This window comes from Lipophrys pholis, assembly GCF_963383615.2.
Source record: "Lipophrys pholis genome assembly, chromosome: 13".
Classification (NCBI taxonomy): domain Eukaryota; kingdom Metazoa; phylum Chordata; class Actinopteri; order Blenniiformes; family Blenniidae; genus Lipophrys; species Lipophrys pholis.
Window position 1 is genome coordinate 21,951,948 of NC_137632.1, and position 19,676 is coordinate 21,971,623.

The 19,676-nt window shown below is 41.6% G+C and overlaps 1 protein-coding gene across 1 annotated transcript in view; it reads left to right on the forward strand.

Moving 5' to 3' along the window:
• The window catches only part of LOC308118814 (tomoregulin-2-like), a 147,642-nt gene that overhangs the window by 57,552 nt on the left and 70,414 nt on the right, over positions 1 to 19,676 (forward strand). The window contains exon 4 of the mRNA XM_080478412.1: positions 14,237 to 14,263. Coding sequence (XP_080334538.1) covers positions 14,237 to 14,263 — 27 coding nt within the window. The remainder of the gene's footprint in view (positions 1 to 14,236; positions 14,264 to 19,676) is intronic.

The window sequence follows — 19,676 nt, forward strand, 5'->3', positions numbered from 1 at the left end:
TCTTCAGAGACGGTTTTTCTTTTCTTTTTTTTTTTTAGCTGGATTGTGAAGGTACTTTTTCTTGTTATCTTCCTCAAACAGTATGGGGGATTAACCTATAAGGGATTAAGAGGCCATTAGTGTCTTTTTTTATCCCAAGTAATGCGGAAAGCTTCTCCCTCTTTGGGCTTGGGTTATCTGATCCATCGTGCTCATTAATAAATGTTAGCATGCTAAATGCTATGAATTAACATGGCAATGATTTTCCCAGCGTCAACATACTGACAAGGTAGATTTTTTATTTTATTTTTTTAATCGCTTGGCACTCGTGTTCCGGTTCATGGCTCCATTGGCTCGGCTCACTAAAAAGGACAGACTCTTTTTTTTTGATTAATGGGGACTCTTCACATTTTTTTATTGCTTAAATTTATTGACTTGTTCACATAATGTAGAATTATGTGTACACTTTATCACACAAAACATATCAGAAAAAAAATGTGACTGTTGTGGCTTAATATTAAAGCAGAGTGAGGAAGTTACTTTCAAAGTACAAAAACAAAAAGATCCAATTTTTGGTTGTATGTCTGAAGGTTTCAGGTTTTTACAGTGAAAAGCTGAGAGAATCACAAAAAAATGAAGTAAAAACTGGAGAAATAAAAGAAAAACAGAACAATTACGTACAACCTGAACAGGTAATTCATGCTGAACATCTACATAAGCTGCTGTCTGTCTGCAACATTTACCATGTTTGCTTTGTGGGGAGAAATGAGTTATATGTACAGATATTGACAGTGAAAGCAACAAGCTTCAAAGGGTTCAAATATTACAAAGCCCATTAAACAATTCGCAAAACCAAATACCTAAATATCTGTGTGAACTTAACACCCGTCAGTGGAGATATTGTCTTTAAATAAAATGCCAGATTTGTAAAGAAAGGAAATTCTCTGAGGTTTGTGTTGAAGTGATGTGAAGTTCAAATCCAGTCTTAGGATTGCTATCTTCTTTATTTGATTGTCTTCTTGGCTCTCATTTGATTTTGTTTGAATTTCAGTTGTAAAGTATTCTCAGATGGCCTATTGTTTGTTTAAAGATAAATAAAAAGATCTCATAATGCTTAGAAAATATGTATTTGCTAGTAGTAGTTTTAAAAAAAAACTACTTTTCAAAACAAAACTCTTGTGGGTTTTTATTAGACCCTTAGATATGATGCTGTAGGGATCTATTACAGCTGCTGGCTTCAGAAACGCATCATAATTCCTCCAATAAAAGTTGGAAGGATGGCGACCCCTAGTGGCTGTAGAAGTTATGACAGGAGCAATGTAACAAGGCCAATTTCAGCTGTCTCAGAGTTCCAAATGCTGACAGGCAAAATTGTCCTTTATTGTACAAATCACATTGATTTTGGTAGTTTTATAGTTCAGTATAATTCAGTAATCCAACTTGGTTGTTCATTACAAAATCATCCAACAGCAGCAGTTCATGGCCTGGCATGCTAACAACATCGTTTACAGCAATTCCGTCATTTTTGTGTAAAGAAACATCGTTTTCAAGGCTCCCTAAGTGCATCTTATGCATAAACGTAGGCTTAAATGTATGGATTTATTCTGTATGATTTCAGTAGTGTGTGTCTATTATCTGTCATAGTCTTAAAGCAAAAGAGACTTCAATCGTGTTGTTTTGGGGAGATTTAAGTTTCAGAATGAAACTTTTCTTTGCAATATGTCTGTTTTTTGTCCATTTTTCCTCCATGAATAGTGGTTTTTGTACTGATCCACAGCTTGAACAGAACAACCTGTGCACTTGAAAGGTGAATTCAGCCTAATTGAACAAGCGTGAAGTCACACTGAGGCACATTATAAGGTTAAAAAAATATATAAAAAATGCTTTGCACGCTATGAATATAGCATTAAAAAAAACCCAGTGTGAGCACATTTATAGCTGTAATAAAGACCTGTAAATGTTCCACTTATTACCTTTAACCTGCTTCTATCAAAGCAAAAAAGAACATAACTACATCTGATCAATTATGTGAAAATTTTACTTTTTGTTCTTTTAACTATATTCAAAATCTTCTCATAAAGTGAATGAGGATATATTCCCATGCTGAAAGAGAGTTTTAACATATATTTGATCAATCTGAACAATTAGATCACCCGACTGATCTCTGTCATATGGAGAACCAGAAACTTAAGCCTTAAGACCAAGCTGAAGATCTTCAATAGCAACATCAAAGTTGTCTTACTCTTCAGTGCAGAGACCTGGAGGGGAACTAATACCGTCATAGACAGGGTCCGGGTGATCGATGGCCTTTGGTTAATCCGTAATGAAGATCTATGGGAGATTTGACATGTGCAAATCTAATTTTCACAACCTCAGAGCAGTCAAAGCCCAGTGGTCTTTTGATGACCCCAGGTTGAGAATCACTGTTCTATTTAACTAGTATATGTGTAAGTAAGGTTTCCCAGTGTGATGTCTTTAATCCCAAACTGACAACCTGACATGGATGAGCTCATACTTAAGAAAAGGTGCAGCTGGCCCCCAGAAGAATACAGATATTACTGGGTCATGTGAGTGAATCTGCTGGCAAGGTGAAGCAAGTGGTTTTTTTTTTGTTTTTTTTGTATCAACCGTGTGTGAATCGGTGCCGAAGCCAGGATAGTGGCGCTTTCTCAAGTTGAACAATTGCTGACTCAGTCGGCCTCGCTGACAGGCAGCCGGCAGAAGTCCATTAAAAAGACCCCTCGAATGGGCAGAGCTCAGCAGAGGGAGCGTGTGGAGATCGGGGAGGAAATGTTACCGTAGTAACTGTAGCAGTGTGTGTGTGTGTGTGTGTGTGTGCCTGCGGGCAGGGCCGTGCGCAGACACATAAAGCCTCTTTAAATTACCTGTTTGTTCATTGTGTCTGAGGTCCTTTTTCCAGACATGTGATGAGAGTACGCCAGTGTGTGTGATAGGGATTGCAGTATCTTTCTGAAGCGTGGGTGGGGGGGGGGGGGGTGAGGGGGGGATAAGGACGCCTTGTCTTCCCGTACAACAAGCAGCACCATTGAGAACTTAATTCACGGTTTAAACAGGGATGTTGGTGCAGTCTTCTGACAGGCCGCGCCGCTGGTTCGATATTCTCTCTGCAGTGTCTTGGTTTACAGTCGACTCTGGCGTTCGTCCAGAACAAGGTCAAAGTAAACAGATGTACTATCTCTGGGACTGGAGCGATGCTTTTTAAAAAGCTTTTAATCTGCTGGTGCTCATCTGGTTTTATGCAAATACGGCACAAAGCAACACACTGCTGTTAATGATCAACTCTTACGTGACTGGAAGGACTGCCGTCTTAGTTTGTCACATTAGTGTAAAAATAATATTAATAAAAAAGAGCTGTGATAGATGAGGTGTGAAACAGTAAAAATTAATATGGAAGTGAAATTAAATCCGATGTGTTCTCAGTCTGTATTCAAATGGTGCTGTGACCCCTCGAGATAAAGACGTAGAAAAAAAATGCATTGACAGAAATGAAATGGTTGGAGAAAAAAAATATAAAAATCTTGCATTTAGGCTGCAATGGCCCAAAGACAAAAAGAATAATAAAAGATGGAAATAAGTGAAAGCACACACATAAGGGAGAATGAACAGCCTACACACGCACACGCGCACACGCGCACACACACACACACACACACACACACACACACACACACACACACACACACACGGGCTATTTGAACCCAGCAAAGTAAGCATTTCTTTGTTTCGATCATTGGTTCTCAAAGTGGGTGCAGAGAAAGCAGGAGGAGGAGTCTGTCGTTCATGGAGATGCCTTTTTTTTTTGTTGTTTTTACTTTCTCCCCTCTTATAATTTCTGAGAAAAAAAAAAAATCCTGATAAAAAAGGGAACTTGAGAGTGGAACCTGAAACCCCCCCCCCCAAAAAACCCCTGCATCTTCATTACTGAATTTATGTGAGGTGTAGTGAAGTTAAATCAAAATCATGAACCATGCATCAAAATGTCATGGATGCGGGTCGACCCAAACACAGACTCTCAGAGTTCCATAAAAGAACTGCGTTTATTTGTTTAATAGTCCTGGGGGGAAAAAAACAAACAAGGGCAGAGAACACAAAAACCATAAACTATAATCTGGGGAACACAAGGAATCGCAGAGGAAACAGGAACGACAAGACGAGCCGACAGACAACAGAGGGAGAGGGCTTTAAATACACAGCGAAGGCAGGAAGACCACAGGTGATACACATTAGTGATGAGCCGGGGAAGAAAGTGATAGAATAATTGAAAACATGAGGTGAGTCACACAGGGGGCAGACAGACACAGAGACCTGACACAAAAGCCTTAAAACCAGATATGAAACTTCACCAGGTATTTAAAATATAATATATAAGGCCTGCACAACAAATCAAAGGTTACGTTTTTCTTAAGGTGTCAACGCTTCACTTTTGCCTTTTTATTTCAGAAAAGTGTCTCGGGTTATACAGCAACGTTTTGAAAACGATGTCGGATTATGTTTTGTAATGAAACCACACACACGGGCGCAGAGAACAATATGCGATTAGGATTAGCAATGACTAATACGCGGACATTCCCCTGGACGGACGAGGAAGTTGGACTTAGCGGATATCCTTAACTTATCCTTAACTGCGATGTCCCAGGATAAAATGGACTGGGAGTTATGTCACTCGGGAGGCAAACGTCGTTGTTTTTGTTCATCTACTCGCACGTGTGTGTAAATATTTACTGTGCCCGTGGTGCGCTTGTGTTTTTAGTGGCCGTTTCCATTGCTGTCATGAAAACGGACACCCAAAACGCTCGAAAAGTTTTCCGTTTCCGCTATAAACTGGACCTAAGGTACTTACAAAACTGCAGCCAAAATTGACTCGAGGATGAATGTACATCAATGGAGCTGTGTGAATCATGGATGTGTAGTATGTGCATGCGCTTCTTTTTAAATATCCATTAGCTGTCTTTTGATATCACCTATTGCACCCGACCCAACTTTAAGTCCAATTGCAAATCAAACAATGACAATTAAGATTCTATTCTATTCTACCCTTTCTGTCGTCTTGTCACGAGCCGCCTTCCTCAGTGAGCGAGCAACACTTTGAATCGTAAGACGTTATACTGCACACGGTCTCATTCCAGTACCGGAAACTCCCAGCGTGAGAAGAATTAGAGGATAATTGTTGTTTCTTTTTGCCAGCTGTGCTTCCCATTCAGGTACTTATTGTGATTTCAAGGGTGGAAAATGTTTTTCTCCTCCACTATTACACCCCGGATTTCCCGCCACAAATATCAGCACAATGAGGAGGCAAACTCCGTCCACGCAGGTCTAATTAGTAGCCCGGCGCTTCTAAACGTTCTGTTGGTCTTTCTTAAAACCTGACATTTGATAAATTACTGTTAAAAGCCATTCGTTCGAGCTCCTCCAGGTTTTTGGATGGCCCTCCTCACATTTGTGCCCTTGTTAACTTGAGTTCCACTGCTCCCCTCACTAAAGAAGCCCCTGGCTACGTGGAAGCTTTTCTTATATAACCCAGTGTTACACCGAAGCCCATCATGTGGAAAAGTACGGTAGGCCGCTACTTCTGAAGTGTTTCCTCTCTGCTCTCTCCAGCACTTAGCCATTTAGCTGATACTCTCAGCATGGCTAACGCACCAATGAGAGCAGTGGTGAAATATGCCGAAAGACCGTGAAAGCCGGCGATACGAGAGACTAATAGCGAAGAATGGAAACGCTTCAGCTGCTTTATCACACATGCTCGCCGGCGAAAAAAAGAACAACCCCAACGGTCTCTTTCTCATCCCTTGTTTCTCTTTCTGTCTCTTCTATGTCCTCCTTTCCATTTCCATCTTCCAAAATCCCATTAGCGGCAACACCACCCAGTGTAATGGATATATGTCAGCCCGCCTGTGCCAATACTTGTTTCCCTACCCGAGTGAGAGATATCATGGAACAGACACCTGGGGGTTAAAAAAAAAAAAATTCAAAATCCCAATCTTGTATTCATAAAGTAAAAACCTCCAACAACCACCACATCTCGTACTCCTTTTATCCTATCCTACTAATCATCATGTCACGAGATCCTCATCAGCAGATTGAGTTTACATCGGCGTGGCGTTCACAGACGCTTTGTTGCAGACGGAGGCGGAGGCATTAGCATTAATTCCATGTTTTCCCGGTGACCTGACGAATGGAGCCCCCAACGTTTACACTTCCCCTGTCGGCTCTGTTTTGGCCCCCGGCAAAATCTGAAGCGAGATATCTGTTTCTTTAACGGCTAAATACTCGGTTATGCTAATCAGCCAGTCGCAGACTTTGTCTGTCGGCTGTTTTGGTGCCGTCTAGCCGGCGAACGATGGGTTTATCAGAGCTTCCTAGCAGAAAGTAGATTTCTGCCACTGCCGGGAATAATGCTGATGAGCGCTGGGTGACTGAGGAGGAAAACATGAGAGCTCAAACAAAAACAACAAGCTGGAAGAAGCACCGCAGAGTTGTTAACTTTACCACTTGTATATATGTCTGTGTTTTTGGAGATATCCTTGAATGTTACCCCGGCCGTTGAATATTTTATGTTGTTTTAAAGTTTCATGATAACGTCACGTCCACTTGGATTTATAAAAACACAGACGCTTGTCTCCTGTAGTTATGATTTTCACAGCAGATTTCTGAGCGTTGAGGTGGCGTCACAAACGGGTCAAAGGGGTCATAGAGTACCGTCCCTCCTACGTTTCCCCTCCGTCAGTTTTGATCTTGTCACACCTGTGAGTGTCCCATCTCGTCACATTACCAGATCTCATATTGTGCTCGCTGCCCAAGAGGGACACCCGGGATCCTTCCCGCGCCACCTCGCAGTTTCACATGGCCCCATTAAGCCTCGTAGGCGCTGCCGAGGCCAAGAGGCCAGACGTGTGAGTCTGCAAACAGTAAACAGGAGGCCCGCTGAGGTGCCAGCTTCATGCTAGGAGTTGACACTGAGGCATCAGCAAACACCATCTGATTTCAAAGCCTTCTGCCTTTTGCCCTGAAAGGAAAGTGAGTTTGGAGAATGGTTCGCTTCAGAAGCTATATCAGTGGTTTATTCTTGTGACATCTGACAAAGTTGAGTGTTTTAGCCTTTAGCTTGATCAATTTGACTGGACAGAAAGGAATAAAGCTAATTAACGCTCGCTGTGCCCTCGCCCCTTTCCGCTCTCTATTACCGCCATGTCACCGACAGATAAGGAAGTTGTGATTTAAAAGTCGATAAAAGGAAGCGCTCTCAGCAGTCCAAAGCTGGCGAAAGCTGATTAGCACAGGATGGCACCACTTTCCCTTCACATCAGGCGCTAGCCCCGGCACAGTGAGGAGCCGTTAAGCATTAGCTTAGCGAAGCGAAACAAACCCAGCAGTCTTATTTTCCCCAAAGGACGGGGAGTTAAGCTAAGGCAAGCGCTAACATGGCATTTTCCAACTTACTCCGCGGAGTGAACCGCGCAACTTTCAGGAAGTCGTTAAACGGAGAGAGTGAGAGGGGCTCGAACCGACACACTGTTTGAGATGTTGATGGCGTGTTTAATCACCGTTTTGTGTGACCGCGATGCCGGAGCGCCGACGGATGACTGGAGCCATATGTCTGCCTGATGATTGAGGAAGCTCCCCTCTGGGTTATCAGCAGACTATAGAAATCAGCGAGACGGTGTAAGAATAATCCCACGTTACAGTACAGAGGAGTCATCAATATCACGCTCATTTTCTGTGTACAGAAAACCTCTTGTCATTTGTAATTATTTGAAAAGTCTCTGAATTTAAAGCAATTACGTTGGGTAATGATAATCTAATATGTTATTGATCACTGGAGATCTTGACGCTGAGGTGACACTACATTATAGATATTGCATGTACAGCACAGTGGGGCTGCTGGGCCGTAAGTCGTCACCCTCCTCCCCCCATTTGTCAGATTTGCTGCCCGTAGGCATGTTTGCCCTAGTGATTTTTAAATTTAAAAAAAAAAAAATTTGTAGCGTTATAAAAAAAGAAAAAATAGACAACAAGATACTGAGTCCCAGTTTACATGATATGTCAAGTGAAAACGCATAATGTTTGTGTTGTCGTTTAGGAACTATGCGGCAACATTTTCAAAATGGTTACATGGAAACCACACACACACACACACACACACACACACACACACACACACACACACACACACACACACACACACACACACACACACACACACACGCAGAGAACAATACGCTATAACGATGGCAAGTACACAGATATTTTATTTCATTTATTCATTTATTTTTCCACAATTTCACACATAGAATCAGGGGTTATGACTTGTGCATAGAATATGGGCATACTGTGGAAAAAAATGGACACCCAATAATGCTTGGAGCTTATCATGCACGGGTCCAAGACACCACTACCCGGGGGGACTTAATCTGCACATTTTAACCTAGGATGGTTCTGATGCACAGACGACCAAGTTGGATTGTTATTTTCTAATTAGCAAACTCTGGTTGATGTCAGGTTTCAGATTCATAGGTATGATGAGAGGTGTGCCAATAAGAGGCTTTAGATTTCAAGGTAGAAGTCAGGTACGCATGGCTTTACACAGAGGCCTGTGTTTTAAACTCCTTTCATTGCTTTCCTATCGTGATTTCTTGTGTAAAATTACAAGATAAAAGGCATGCTGGGAGAAGGCAGTTGAATGAAGCAGATTAGCGAGACTTAAACCCCCCTTAATGAAACGTGCCCTGATTTAATTAGGTATGGATATTTACCGCAGAGAAATACAAAAGCCCAGATTTTAAAGGTTTGATGGAATTGGATCAGATGAAATGCGCGTGGGGCAAGTGTAAGTCAACAAAAGTGCGATTGTAATTTCCACTGCCCGTCCCACTTATCATCTCACCACAGTTTTACGACATACTGTTTTATCCAGTGTGCTGTTTGTCCGGTGAGATAGTGAAAAGCTTTCTTTGAAACCTGGCGTTCGCCACCCGCTGTGGCTGCGAGATTAAAAAAAAGCCTCGACTCCTGCTGGGCCGAGCTCGTTGCTGCAAAGTTAGATTTTGATTTAACACTCTTTCAAAAAGGTGCAAAGCTCATGGAAACTGCGGCCACGTTTGACATATTCTAACAAGCCAGTGTGTCGCTGATCCGGTGCCCCTTGATTGCATAAAGATAAAAGGTGGTGTACCCGGGGTAATACCACAAAGAAAGTGAGCTTTGTCGAGCGTAGAAAAAAAAAGAAAAGAAAACTGAGTAGATGGAAAAACTATGGCCTTGGCCTCAGATTCCAGTCGTGCCCTTTTGAGCTGAAATAACTAGATGTAGGCGTTTTTGCATAATTGTCAATTGACTTGCTGACATGTTTGACCTATGCGCTACTTAAAATTCCTTCAGTTGCAATGTGTTTGAGAGTTTTCCTGCATGCATTCTAATCTACCCAACAACAAGTAAAAAAGGCTTGAATCTTGGCTGAATTTGTTCTCTTTTTTTTTTCCTGACTTTCAAGAACCTTCCTTCCATCACTTCCTTGTGGGTTTGCATGTGTGCCCAAAATCACGATACAGCTCATGAGCCTACCTGAGGCAACATTTATACCACGACTCAAGTGAAAATGAATCGTTTTTGTGTGTTTGTCAAAAAAGTTTTGTGTTTTTATTGCAACGTTTTGAAAACGATGTCCATTTCCATGTAAATGAACATCCAAACATATAGTTAATCCTCAACCTTTGGACGAGTGACTCCTAACGATCTTATCGCGCTTCATAAAATGATGCATAATTAATTGTTTAGTCAATGATTGCAAGGTTCTTTAGGTAGTTAAGTAACCCTATACTAAATTACTTCCACCACAATGCTGGGCCTTTGGTCGTGTCTGCTGGTACTGGAACAAGACGACAGTTTTTACATATACTGTAAGTTCACAGACTGTTCGGCTCTCTCCAATCGTTCGGATGTTCTTTACAATCAATCTCCTCTCGCGCTTCCGACCGTGATCAATATTGAAAATTCTTTGAGACTTCTCTTTTTGATCCGGAGAAAATTGCCAGCACGGTCAGTCCTGGAAAGGCTGGCATTTCTCTCAACATCTGGAGCACCTACAAATGATGTTCCTTACAGCGATTGGTCTATTTGATTTCTTTCTGAAGGGCTTCCGAGTAGAGCTCTTTTAGATCTTCATTTGACAACACAACACACATCAATAGCTTCGAGTTCTGAGCCTTAACTGAGATGAGTTCTGCCTGTATCACTCTGCGGTCTTCGTCCCCGCTTGCGTTGGCTACTCCATACAGGTAAACAATTTATTTATCTGAAGGCTTTACGGGAACAAAGTGCAGAAAACAATACTCCACAGCTGTCATATCATTTGCAGCAGCCTTCAAGTGTTATTTACGGCAGAAGGGCAGAGAGGTGTACAAGCAGGTGTGTGTGTATGTATGTGTGTGTGTGTGTGTGTGTGTGTGTGTGTGTGTGTGTGTGTGTGTGTGTGTGTGTGTGTGTGTGTGTGTGTGTGTGTGTGTGTGTGTGTGTGTGTGTGTGTGTGCACGCAAAGCAGTCTAGTATGTCAGCAGCTCAGTAAGGTTAATAATGCTCTGCTTCAAAGGTTTTGCTTTTCTTCTAATCAGCTGCCCTATAACTAAAGATGTCTGGAATCGTGGATTGATGCATTTCTTTTCTTCTCTTTTGCTCACTTTCACAAATTTCTTTTTATTTTTTCGGTATCCTCTCTCTGTGACCCTTCATTTGGCAGATAAGAAGGTAAAAATATCTCCCCTGCCATTTTATCCGGTTCCCTAAAGCCAGTCTTTTTTTTCCTTCACGACCCTCTGCCTTTGTAGAGATGCTAAAGGTTTTTATTGATCTCCCATGAACCCTTCTCACTTGAGCCTGATACCCTCAAGCTAAGACTTTTCATGAAACACTGCACATTTAGTGTCCGTTTGCTCCAAGGTTGCTGGAATTCTGCAGACTCAGAAATGGGGGGAAAGGTAAAGCAGGGCAATGTCTGCAGAAGCCGTTCGTTCATCAAGGCTACTTTTTTTAACCTTTTTTTTTTTGTTTTGTTTTTTTGTAAAAAAAAAAGTTTCGACTTCCATTCACTGTTCGTTGTTTCTCTTCTTGAGGCCTGAAAACTGGCTGCAAGACAGTGGGGTCTTAAATCTCTTTTGCCTCATTTCCTGCGGCGGACAGGTGGAGGGTGGAGGGTGGAGCTGTCCCCGTAGTCTGACAGGCTGTTTCTGTTTTGTCAAGCTGGAGATGATTCGGTGCAAGGGTCCAACTCAACAAGTCACGTAACCCCAAGGTTTTGATACCATGTCGAATCTTGATACACTGGTGCTTCCTACTGCCAGAGATCTCTGGCAGCAACGCTCAACTTTTTTCTCTGTGAAATGCTAATATTTCATGGCTCTGCCCAAATATTTGGCCTTGTTTAACCTCATAGTGATTTTGAGATGCTGTTCGTAGTCGTAAATGATTATTACTGGTTTCGTTTCAGCAGACTTAAGCAAGTTAGAGCTTTCTTGTTTTAGGAAATTCTGCCTGTGTCCACCTTTTACCATGTCACTAGGAGAAGAACCAGGTTCAGAAGACTTGGGAGTTTTAATATTCTTTTTCAACTTGCATAGGTTTTCTATCAGTATCCCATGTATCTGTTCTGTTATTTCTCTATCACTCAGTAACAGTAAGATTTACCATACATTTTCTAATGATACAGCTAAATTGAGTCTGTCCTCAAATACAGAAAAAGAGCCCCCAGTCAAGCCCCGATTTCATGATTACAAAGCTCTTCTGATTTTTACCATTAATCTACCATGCCGGAGATTCTCTGAAATTAATGTTCTTCACATCCATAATCTAACAGGTGAACTGGATATCAATGCCTGGATATCATTCTCTGATCAGCAGATCAGATCCACACTTTCTCTGAATTCTGCTTCAGTGGAACTCAGTCAAATGTGACCGACTGCACAGAGACACATCCTGCTAAAATTAGATAACTCGTGACCTAGAAATACAGTTTTTCTGATTATTTTCAAGCTTTACTCCTAGATTTTACAGAAGTGAGGTTTGCTGGGGTCTGAATATATTTCAGCTGTTAATGAAAGTACAGCAACACTGAACAAATCTCGAAATTCATCCACAGCTCGCCTCGAAAGACATGCAAACTGTCTCACCAATTTAGAGTCAAAGTTACCCAAAGCAAACTCTCTGGACTATGCGAGGACCCTGGAGCCAACATACAAGCTTCGCATATAAAGACTCCTGCTGAAAATCAAATCACTTTAATCATTTGAAAGGAATTCAATCAACAGACTTAATTTTCTTTATAGTTCATTTTACCGCTTGAGAAATTTCAACGCAGATTTACGTGACGGTTTACCAATTCATGCACACACCAACGACGGCAGCAGCCATAAAATTTTGGGTCCAGTTTCTTGCCCAAGGACACGTTCAGACCAAAGTTTTCCTTTGGGATCAAACCGTGAATCATAAGATTGAAAGATGACCTGCTCTACCTACTGAGCCACAGCCGCCCTACAGGGTTGTGACGTTACATGTCACTGACAAATCAATAGCAGTATTTCTATTTTGACATTAAGGCCCACTCTGAATCTCTTCATTCTTTGAGATTCTCTAAAAGTTTGAGTTCCGTGCCAAAGCCAACCGTCTTCTGTCGAATAGTCTGTGCGCCTCGAGGCCAGCTTCCTGTTTTATCTAACCACACTGCCAGTCCATATTCTCCTGGGACTTGGTAGCTTTATAGACGAGGTGTAAAGTTGAATGTCTGACTTGGCATTTTTAATGATTATAGTGTATTGTTCTCTGCTCGCACGTGTGTGTGGTTTTATTATACAAACAAATAACAGCACCAACTCGGTACCTAACATACGAACAGCATAACGTTCAGCATTTCTGCCGTCACCGTGTCAGCAGACCTCGTTTTCAAAACACTGAGAAACGTCTCTGAAATGATGTGTTTTCACTTGAAACGTTGTTGTGTAAATGAGGCCTAAGTTCACAAGAACCCCCTTGATGAGGGACCCAGAGAAAAGTGTTCAAACTTGCACATTTTTTTGACTCGATACATATTCTGTTTAAAAACAAGATCTTCGGTCTGATATAAGTGTTTTAAATCTCTCTATTTGTCTTGGAAGAATAGGAACGGCATCATTCGCAGCACCCACAATGCCTGCATACAGTCACCATATCAACTACACACAAGAATATTACAGTAACGGAGATGTTAAAGTTGTATGAAATATTTAGTGGCATTAAAAATACATCACTCAAGCTAAAGAAAAAAAAAAAATTGTGTTTGTGCTTTGTTTGAGTTTGGTTGGTTCCAGCTCATTGATTTAATTTTATTTTTTTCAACCTTTAGACTTCCTCTCCCCTGATACAGCTGACCGTCTGTTGCGTTTACCTCAGAGAATCAGCACAGAGCAAGACACACTCTTGTCCCATCAAAAATGTATTTCATTGATTCAAAGCGTGTGTCATGATGGTATCGGTGTCAGCCTTCTGGTCGGACTCCGTGTGTTTCAGGGCCCGCGCGCACGTCTTCGTAAAAAGCCTTTTTCACATGGGTATTCACTTAGAGCCGAGCCATTATCTCCCACTCCGCTCCTCTCAGGGGCCTGAATGCATCTGGTCTCTGTGCATTTTAACGGCTCGCTTTATGCCGCGGCTCAAGTTACATCGAGCGATGAAGTGCTAAGAGTATCGCTTTCCCAGCTGCATTGTCGGGCAGCTCGGTGTGCCCGGTGCGTTCGAGGATTCAGCGTGAAAAATCCACGGAGGGAGAGTCTCCGACCCACACAGGCGCGCCTCGCGACTCCTCCCGCAGTGAAAGGTCCACGGGCGGAGGTGTTCTCCGCAAAGTTCTGCTGCGTGACGCTCAAAGCAGCCTCCTCACCTCCTTCGTCGTTCTCGCCTCCTGCAGGTTTTTTTTTCTCTCCCTTCTCTATAAATCTGCTTTTTCGTTATCACTCCCCGCACCATCTTCAGGGAGATCTCGTCTCGCTCAAACACACCCACGAGCAAGCCAACTGTGCGACTCTCCTGCAAACACACACACACACACACACACACACACACACGCACACACACACGCACACACACACACACACACACACACACACAGATATACAAATAGGCCTACTTGTACATGCAGACACGCGCTCGTGCCGCGAATGTCTGTGGCTGTGTTCGGGCCTCTGGTTTAATAACCGTGTCTCTTCTTCTTTTGCAGATGCCGGCTCGGGATCAGGAGATGATGGTAAGATTACTCACCTGTGCCTCCTCCACCTCCTCGGTTCTGAGTCCACATGCACCATTTTGTAATTTATTTCTCAGCACCCACTGTCATCCAACGCTGACAGTCTGTTTTGTTGTAATAAAAAGACAGAATGCACTGTAAGCCCAGACGGATTTACTTCACTTGGAGAGACGGAAGAGATTTGTGCTTGTAGAACTGGAATACACACAAGGAAGTAGGCACGTTATTGATTTTTAGTCATTTGTTTAAAGCTGCTCCATAAATACTTTTATATTAATGACAGATCTTGTGACCATTTTCTTATCAATATGTATTGATGAGCAGGTGTTCAAGGCCTGATTGTGTCATTCAGCTCATTGTTTTGGTTTTGTGGTCTTGCAGCTGTTCGTTTATATCGGTGCACGTTTGTGTTTTTTGCTGTTAATAAGATGAATATTTGAAGAATAACAGAGTTGATGAAGAGCGGGTGAAGCCAAACCCAAGCCAGCTAGTAGTCAAACAGCAAAAGAGCTGGATTCTTTTAAAAAGATGGCAGATATGGTTACCTTGATCGATAAAGCATTTCCTAATGTTGTAGCTTTTCATTCTTCATGTTTAAGCTATAATACTGAGGCCTGGTTTACGCAACATTTCAAGTGAAAATGCAATGTTTTCGCGTTTTTGTTTCGCGTTTACATGGCAACGATGTCTGTGGCAGAAATGCTGAAAACAATGTCGTTTTCATGTTGGACCACTAGTGGGCGCTGTTGTTTTCGCAATGAAACCACAGACACATGCACCCAGACCACAAAATAAACATTTATAATGGCGAGAACACGGGCATTCATGTGGACAGACGACAAAGTTCGATTGCTATTACGGGTGACTCTCATTAGAAAACGATTTCTAACTCATTTCTAAAACGAATTAGAAAAAAAAGTTCAAAACATTGTTGTGTAAAGTCTTACAAGCACAAGTAAGCTAGAAGTCAATCAAGAGAATTAGTACCTGGGTGGGACTCATCACACAACATGCGTGTGAGTGGTCAGTTGATTGACGAGTTAAGAATCATGTTGCTGTGCTTCACTTTGTTGTATTTTTGGGTCTTTCAGCTCATTGTTTTCATTCGATTGTTTGTTAATAGTTTGGACTTTGTATTATGGTTTTTTTTCAGCAGTTTTAGGGTAATAGTTAGCACCATGGCATCCAGTTTGAGTCCTGTGTTTTGGAGACAATGTTCTCCCTGTGCTATCGGGGGATTTTCAATTTCTTCACACAATCCAAAATCAAGCATTTAAGGTTGACTGTGTCCACAACACGTGGCTGGATAAAGTAGAATGGAGGATGGATGGATTTTCTCCCACAGCAGATGACAACGGTGTATCACACCGATTGTCTGCATCGGATCACGTAGAATTGTTTAGTTTTTTTTCCATTATTTTGCGTCCGTTGTTTTGTTCTGATGGTCTACAGTGCTGCTAATTTTGGTTGGTACTCTGCATCTTCATGCATCAGTTTTTACCAGGCAGCTCAAACAACTGCTTGGTAACTGTAAACTGGCATTCCGCCTTTAAAAAGTCAAGTGCCAAAGCTGAATGGTCTCCAGCTGCACCGGTCAGCTCGCAGCCGAGCGATAAAAAAGTCACCTTGTGCTAACTGCATGGAAAGATGGGAGGACATTTCATTGTCGGCATTTTTATTTTATAACATTTGTAATTATTTTGTCAAGCTCACTTGTCACAGCAAGAAAAAGAGATTCTTTGCAAAGGGCTTAAAGTGTCTTTTATTGTTCCACAAAATCTTGAGTTCAGTGTTCTTTCCTCAAAGCTGCTGTGGCCGCTGATAATTGCACTGTGGCGGGAAAAGGAAAAAAAAAAAAATCATAATAAAATAAAAGGCTTTTCAATCTCAAGCGTTTTTCAAGTCCCAGCGAGATAATTTTCCATTTTGTCCTAAAATTTACAGCCTGGAAGGCAGGAAATTGCTTTAAAAAGAAAAAAAAATGGACGTGGTGCTCTGTGGAAGAAATTACCGGCGTTTTATAAAGACAGTTACAGCGTTTGTTGGCATGATTTCTGCTGAAACATTATTGACGCTGCCCCCTTCAGAATTCTAATGTGAACCCGATCGATATCACTTTTTGAGAGTTTTCTTTTTGTACAGCTGGGAATCTCAAAATACATGTGCGCTCTGCCTCTGTAACATTCCCTGAAAAGATTATCGATGCCTTGATCGAGACCAACAAAGACAGTGCCGACTGTGTTTATCTTGTTCCCTCCAACATTCTCATTTAGCATTGTGCAGTTCCCCCCCCCCCCCCCACAGGAATGAATGAGAGAGACTCACAGGGGTGGTTTCCTTTCAATGTTGCTGCCGCAGAGCGAGAGAGATTTGGGAGGGAACGACAAGCATGTTATTATATTAAGATGGAGAAGGAGCTCGTGGCGATGACTGACTTTTTATGAATAACTTTTGTGTGAGTAACTATTCACGCAAAAACTTCAAGCCAGTTAATAAGGTGTCTCTCAGCGAAGGCTCTAATTTGTTTGCTAATTGGCTAACCAGTCCAAGTGCGAACGTCGGCGCAGACCAGCTCGCCATCTCTGCACGCGCGCATATATTTACACTGATCCCTTTACATCCTCCAGTGTGTTTACCCATGCGGTGCCTTCATTAACTCCCATGCATGTTGCTTCCCGAGCTTCCAGTAGCATATATGAGCAAAGCAGTGATTGAAAAAGAGATTAGCCCTGCCGACCAACAACCCCCCTCCTTCCGCGCTTCAAAAAAAAAAAAAAAAAAAGGCAGACAGACGAATGAAAGAGCGGAAATGAAACTGATGCTAGGTCAACCAAAGAGAGAGAGAGAGAGAGAGAGAGAGAGCGTGCGGGTGGTGGGGGTGAACAAAGAATTGGCCTGAGGAAAAGTCACAAAACAGATAACGGGATAGAGAAAGCAGAAGGCGAGTGACACGAAGCGGCAGGGCGGACAGTGACGAGAAGCAGGAGGAACAAAATGAAACACAGTGTTCACAGCGTGCGGCGAAATGAGCGGAAGCGTTAGGATAAAAGTTGCATCGCAAAAACAGACGCGCATTGGAAAAATGACGTGGCGAGGATCCTGGTGTTTTCTCGTGGACACACAAATAATTCACGGCGTCTTCTCTTTATTAATGCTCTCTTGTCTTGGGCTAACTTTCCAAGCAAATAAACGTCCCCCAAGAAACTGCAAGACAAAGGTTCCTAAGGTACATTATATTTATTGGGTACCTTTTTGTAAATCTGAAACACAATATTGCACAAATACTTTGTGAAATGTACATTTCAACAGGCTTCAAGCACTCAATATGACATAACTAGCTTAGCCACAAAGCTAACATAATTTGTGTCTGGCAGCAATGAACGATAGTTAGCCTGTGCTAGCTTAGCTTAGCTTGGCCATCTCCATTAGCATTTGACCAAACTGCAGTGCAAACGGACACGATGGTTCATCAGACTGAAAATTGGAAGTTCACAGTCGCCACAGACGTAGCCTGAGCATAGAGGGAGGATAACAAAGGAGCTGACAACAATATAAAAACACTCCTGGCTTCAAACCGTGGCAACTAGACACTCGGATGACACGTTCTTCTGGCTTCAAGGTATTACTTCCGGTTTCGATTACTGCTGGTGCAGCGTATCTACTCTGTATATAAACAAAACCACAAAACACAAAACAAACACTCCATTTGCCTGACTTGAACTAAAAACCCAACGACAACAGCATAAGACACACAAATACATACAAATAACTTTGTAAAAAACCACAATTACTCTAGAAACGCTGCAGTTAAGAATAGCTGAACGGCCAGACTTTGTATTCAACATGTTTTTGAGCAGCGAACAGATTACACAATCTTTAAATCTGTGTTTGGACACTATAGTTCAGCTACTGTTACCAGATCAAAAGTAAATTGGAGCTTAACATTAGCCCCGGGCTCTGTTACAGGGGTTAATCCGCATTTTTTAAAGCCTTTTCAATTCTTATGCCGAAAACGCGATCAGATCTGCTACGCCTGACGGAGCGAGTGCACCGGGCGGTCAAACGGGGTCGCAATCGAGTAAAACGAGTCAGATCATGTAAATACAAGGAAGGCACAGCACTGGTTGTTTCCACATTTTCTAAATTGATTATTAACGGGTTAGAGTGCTGATTCATTTTTAATTCACTCTTTAAATAGATCTGTGTACTCAACCTGTCACACTACAGAAACATTGGAATGATTGGAAAATATTACAAAGTATATTTTTCACTCTCAGATGGTGAAGACAAGTTTAAAAAAAACTAAAAAAACAATTAAATCTGGAAAGAAAAGTACAGATTCCCAAACTTGAATTTAAACATTGATTATTGAACTAATTTATAGTAAGTAAAACCTAAGCACATATATTTCTTTATAGTACTTGTTGTGGTTTCATGATGGTGCCAGAAGTAACATTTTCTTGACTGTTGGTTTAGTCCCATTCAACAGTTTCCGCAAATAATCCACGTTAATTTGTTGTCATTGATCAAAGCTTAAAACTACCCAGCAGCGGACGAATTCTCAGCTCATCAATTTATTTTTCCTCTTTTGAAAAATCTGCCCAAATTAGTGTGGGAAAACTGTGTAATTGGCCAAATTTGTGTTTTGAACAAAAATAGAAGAACATATCCAAAGTTTTCTGAGCACATACTTTAAGTGCTTAAATGGTCCAAATCCAGCAGAACCGGCATCTGATGTGAAAACTGGATGTGGATTCTGTTTTACAACTTGTTGTGGAGAATAATTATAAAGGCCAGTCAAGTAGACACTCAATTTACTATAAGTTAGAATTATTCAGCAGAAATGGAAAATTTGTGTGGTTTCCAATGCACGATAACAATTCAAAATTGTGTTCTTTTGTGGATGTAGACGCGACTGGCTCAACTCAAGCTAATCGAATAGATCCCAATCTTGTAATAAATGAATCTTGTAATTCCACTTGCCATCACTGGATGTATTGAGTGTCCCCAGCTCTCTATTTGTAGTCTCTGCTTCATTTACGAATGCCGATGATGATGAAGAGAGTCTTTCTAACAAGTTGAACTGGGGTCAAGACGAGCAAATCCCAAACTCCAACTCAGAAAATCATCAGATCTTCACATAAAACGTCACAAAATTTAGTGATTTTATATGGATATGGGCAAAAAAGTTGCTTATGTCCATGTTTATGCTGTTAGTTTATTGCAGCTGCGTGTTTATGTGGATATTTGAAGTGTTTAAAGACAAAAGGTGTTTTTTTGAATGTATATCCCACTCATAGGGAAGGTGTAGTTTGAAGTTATTGGTTGGTGTCCCATTCAATGCCAAAAACCTTCAATTAAAAAAAACAACTGGATTAAATCAAGTCAGATAAAAAAAAAATGGAACTTGATG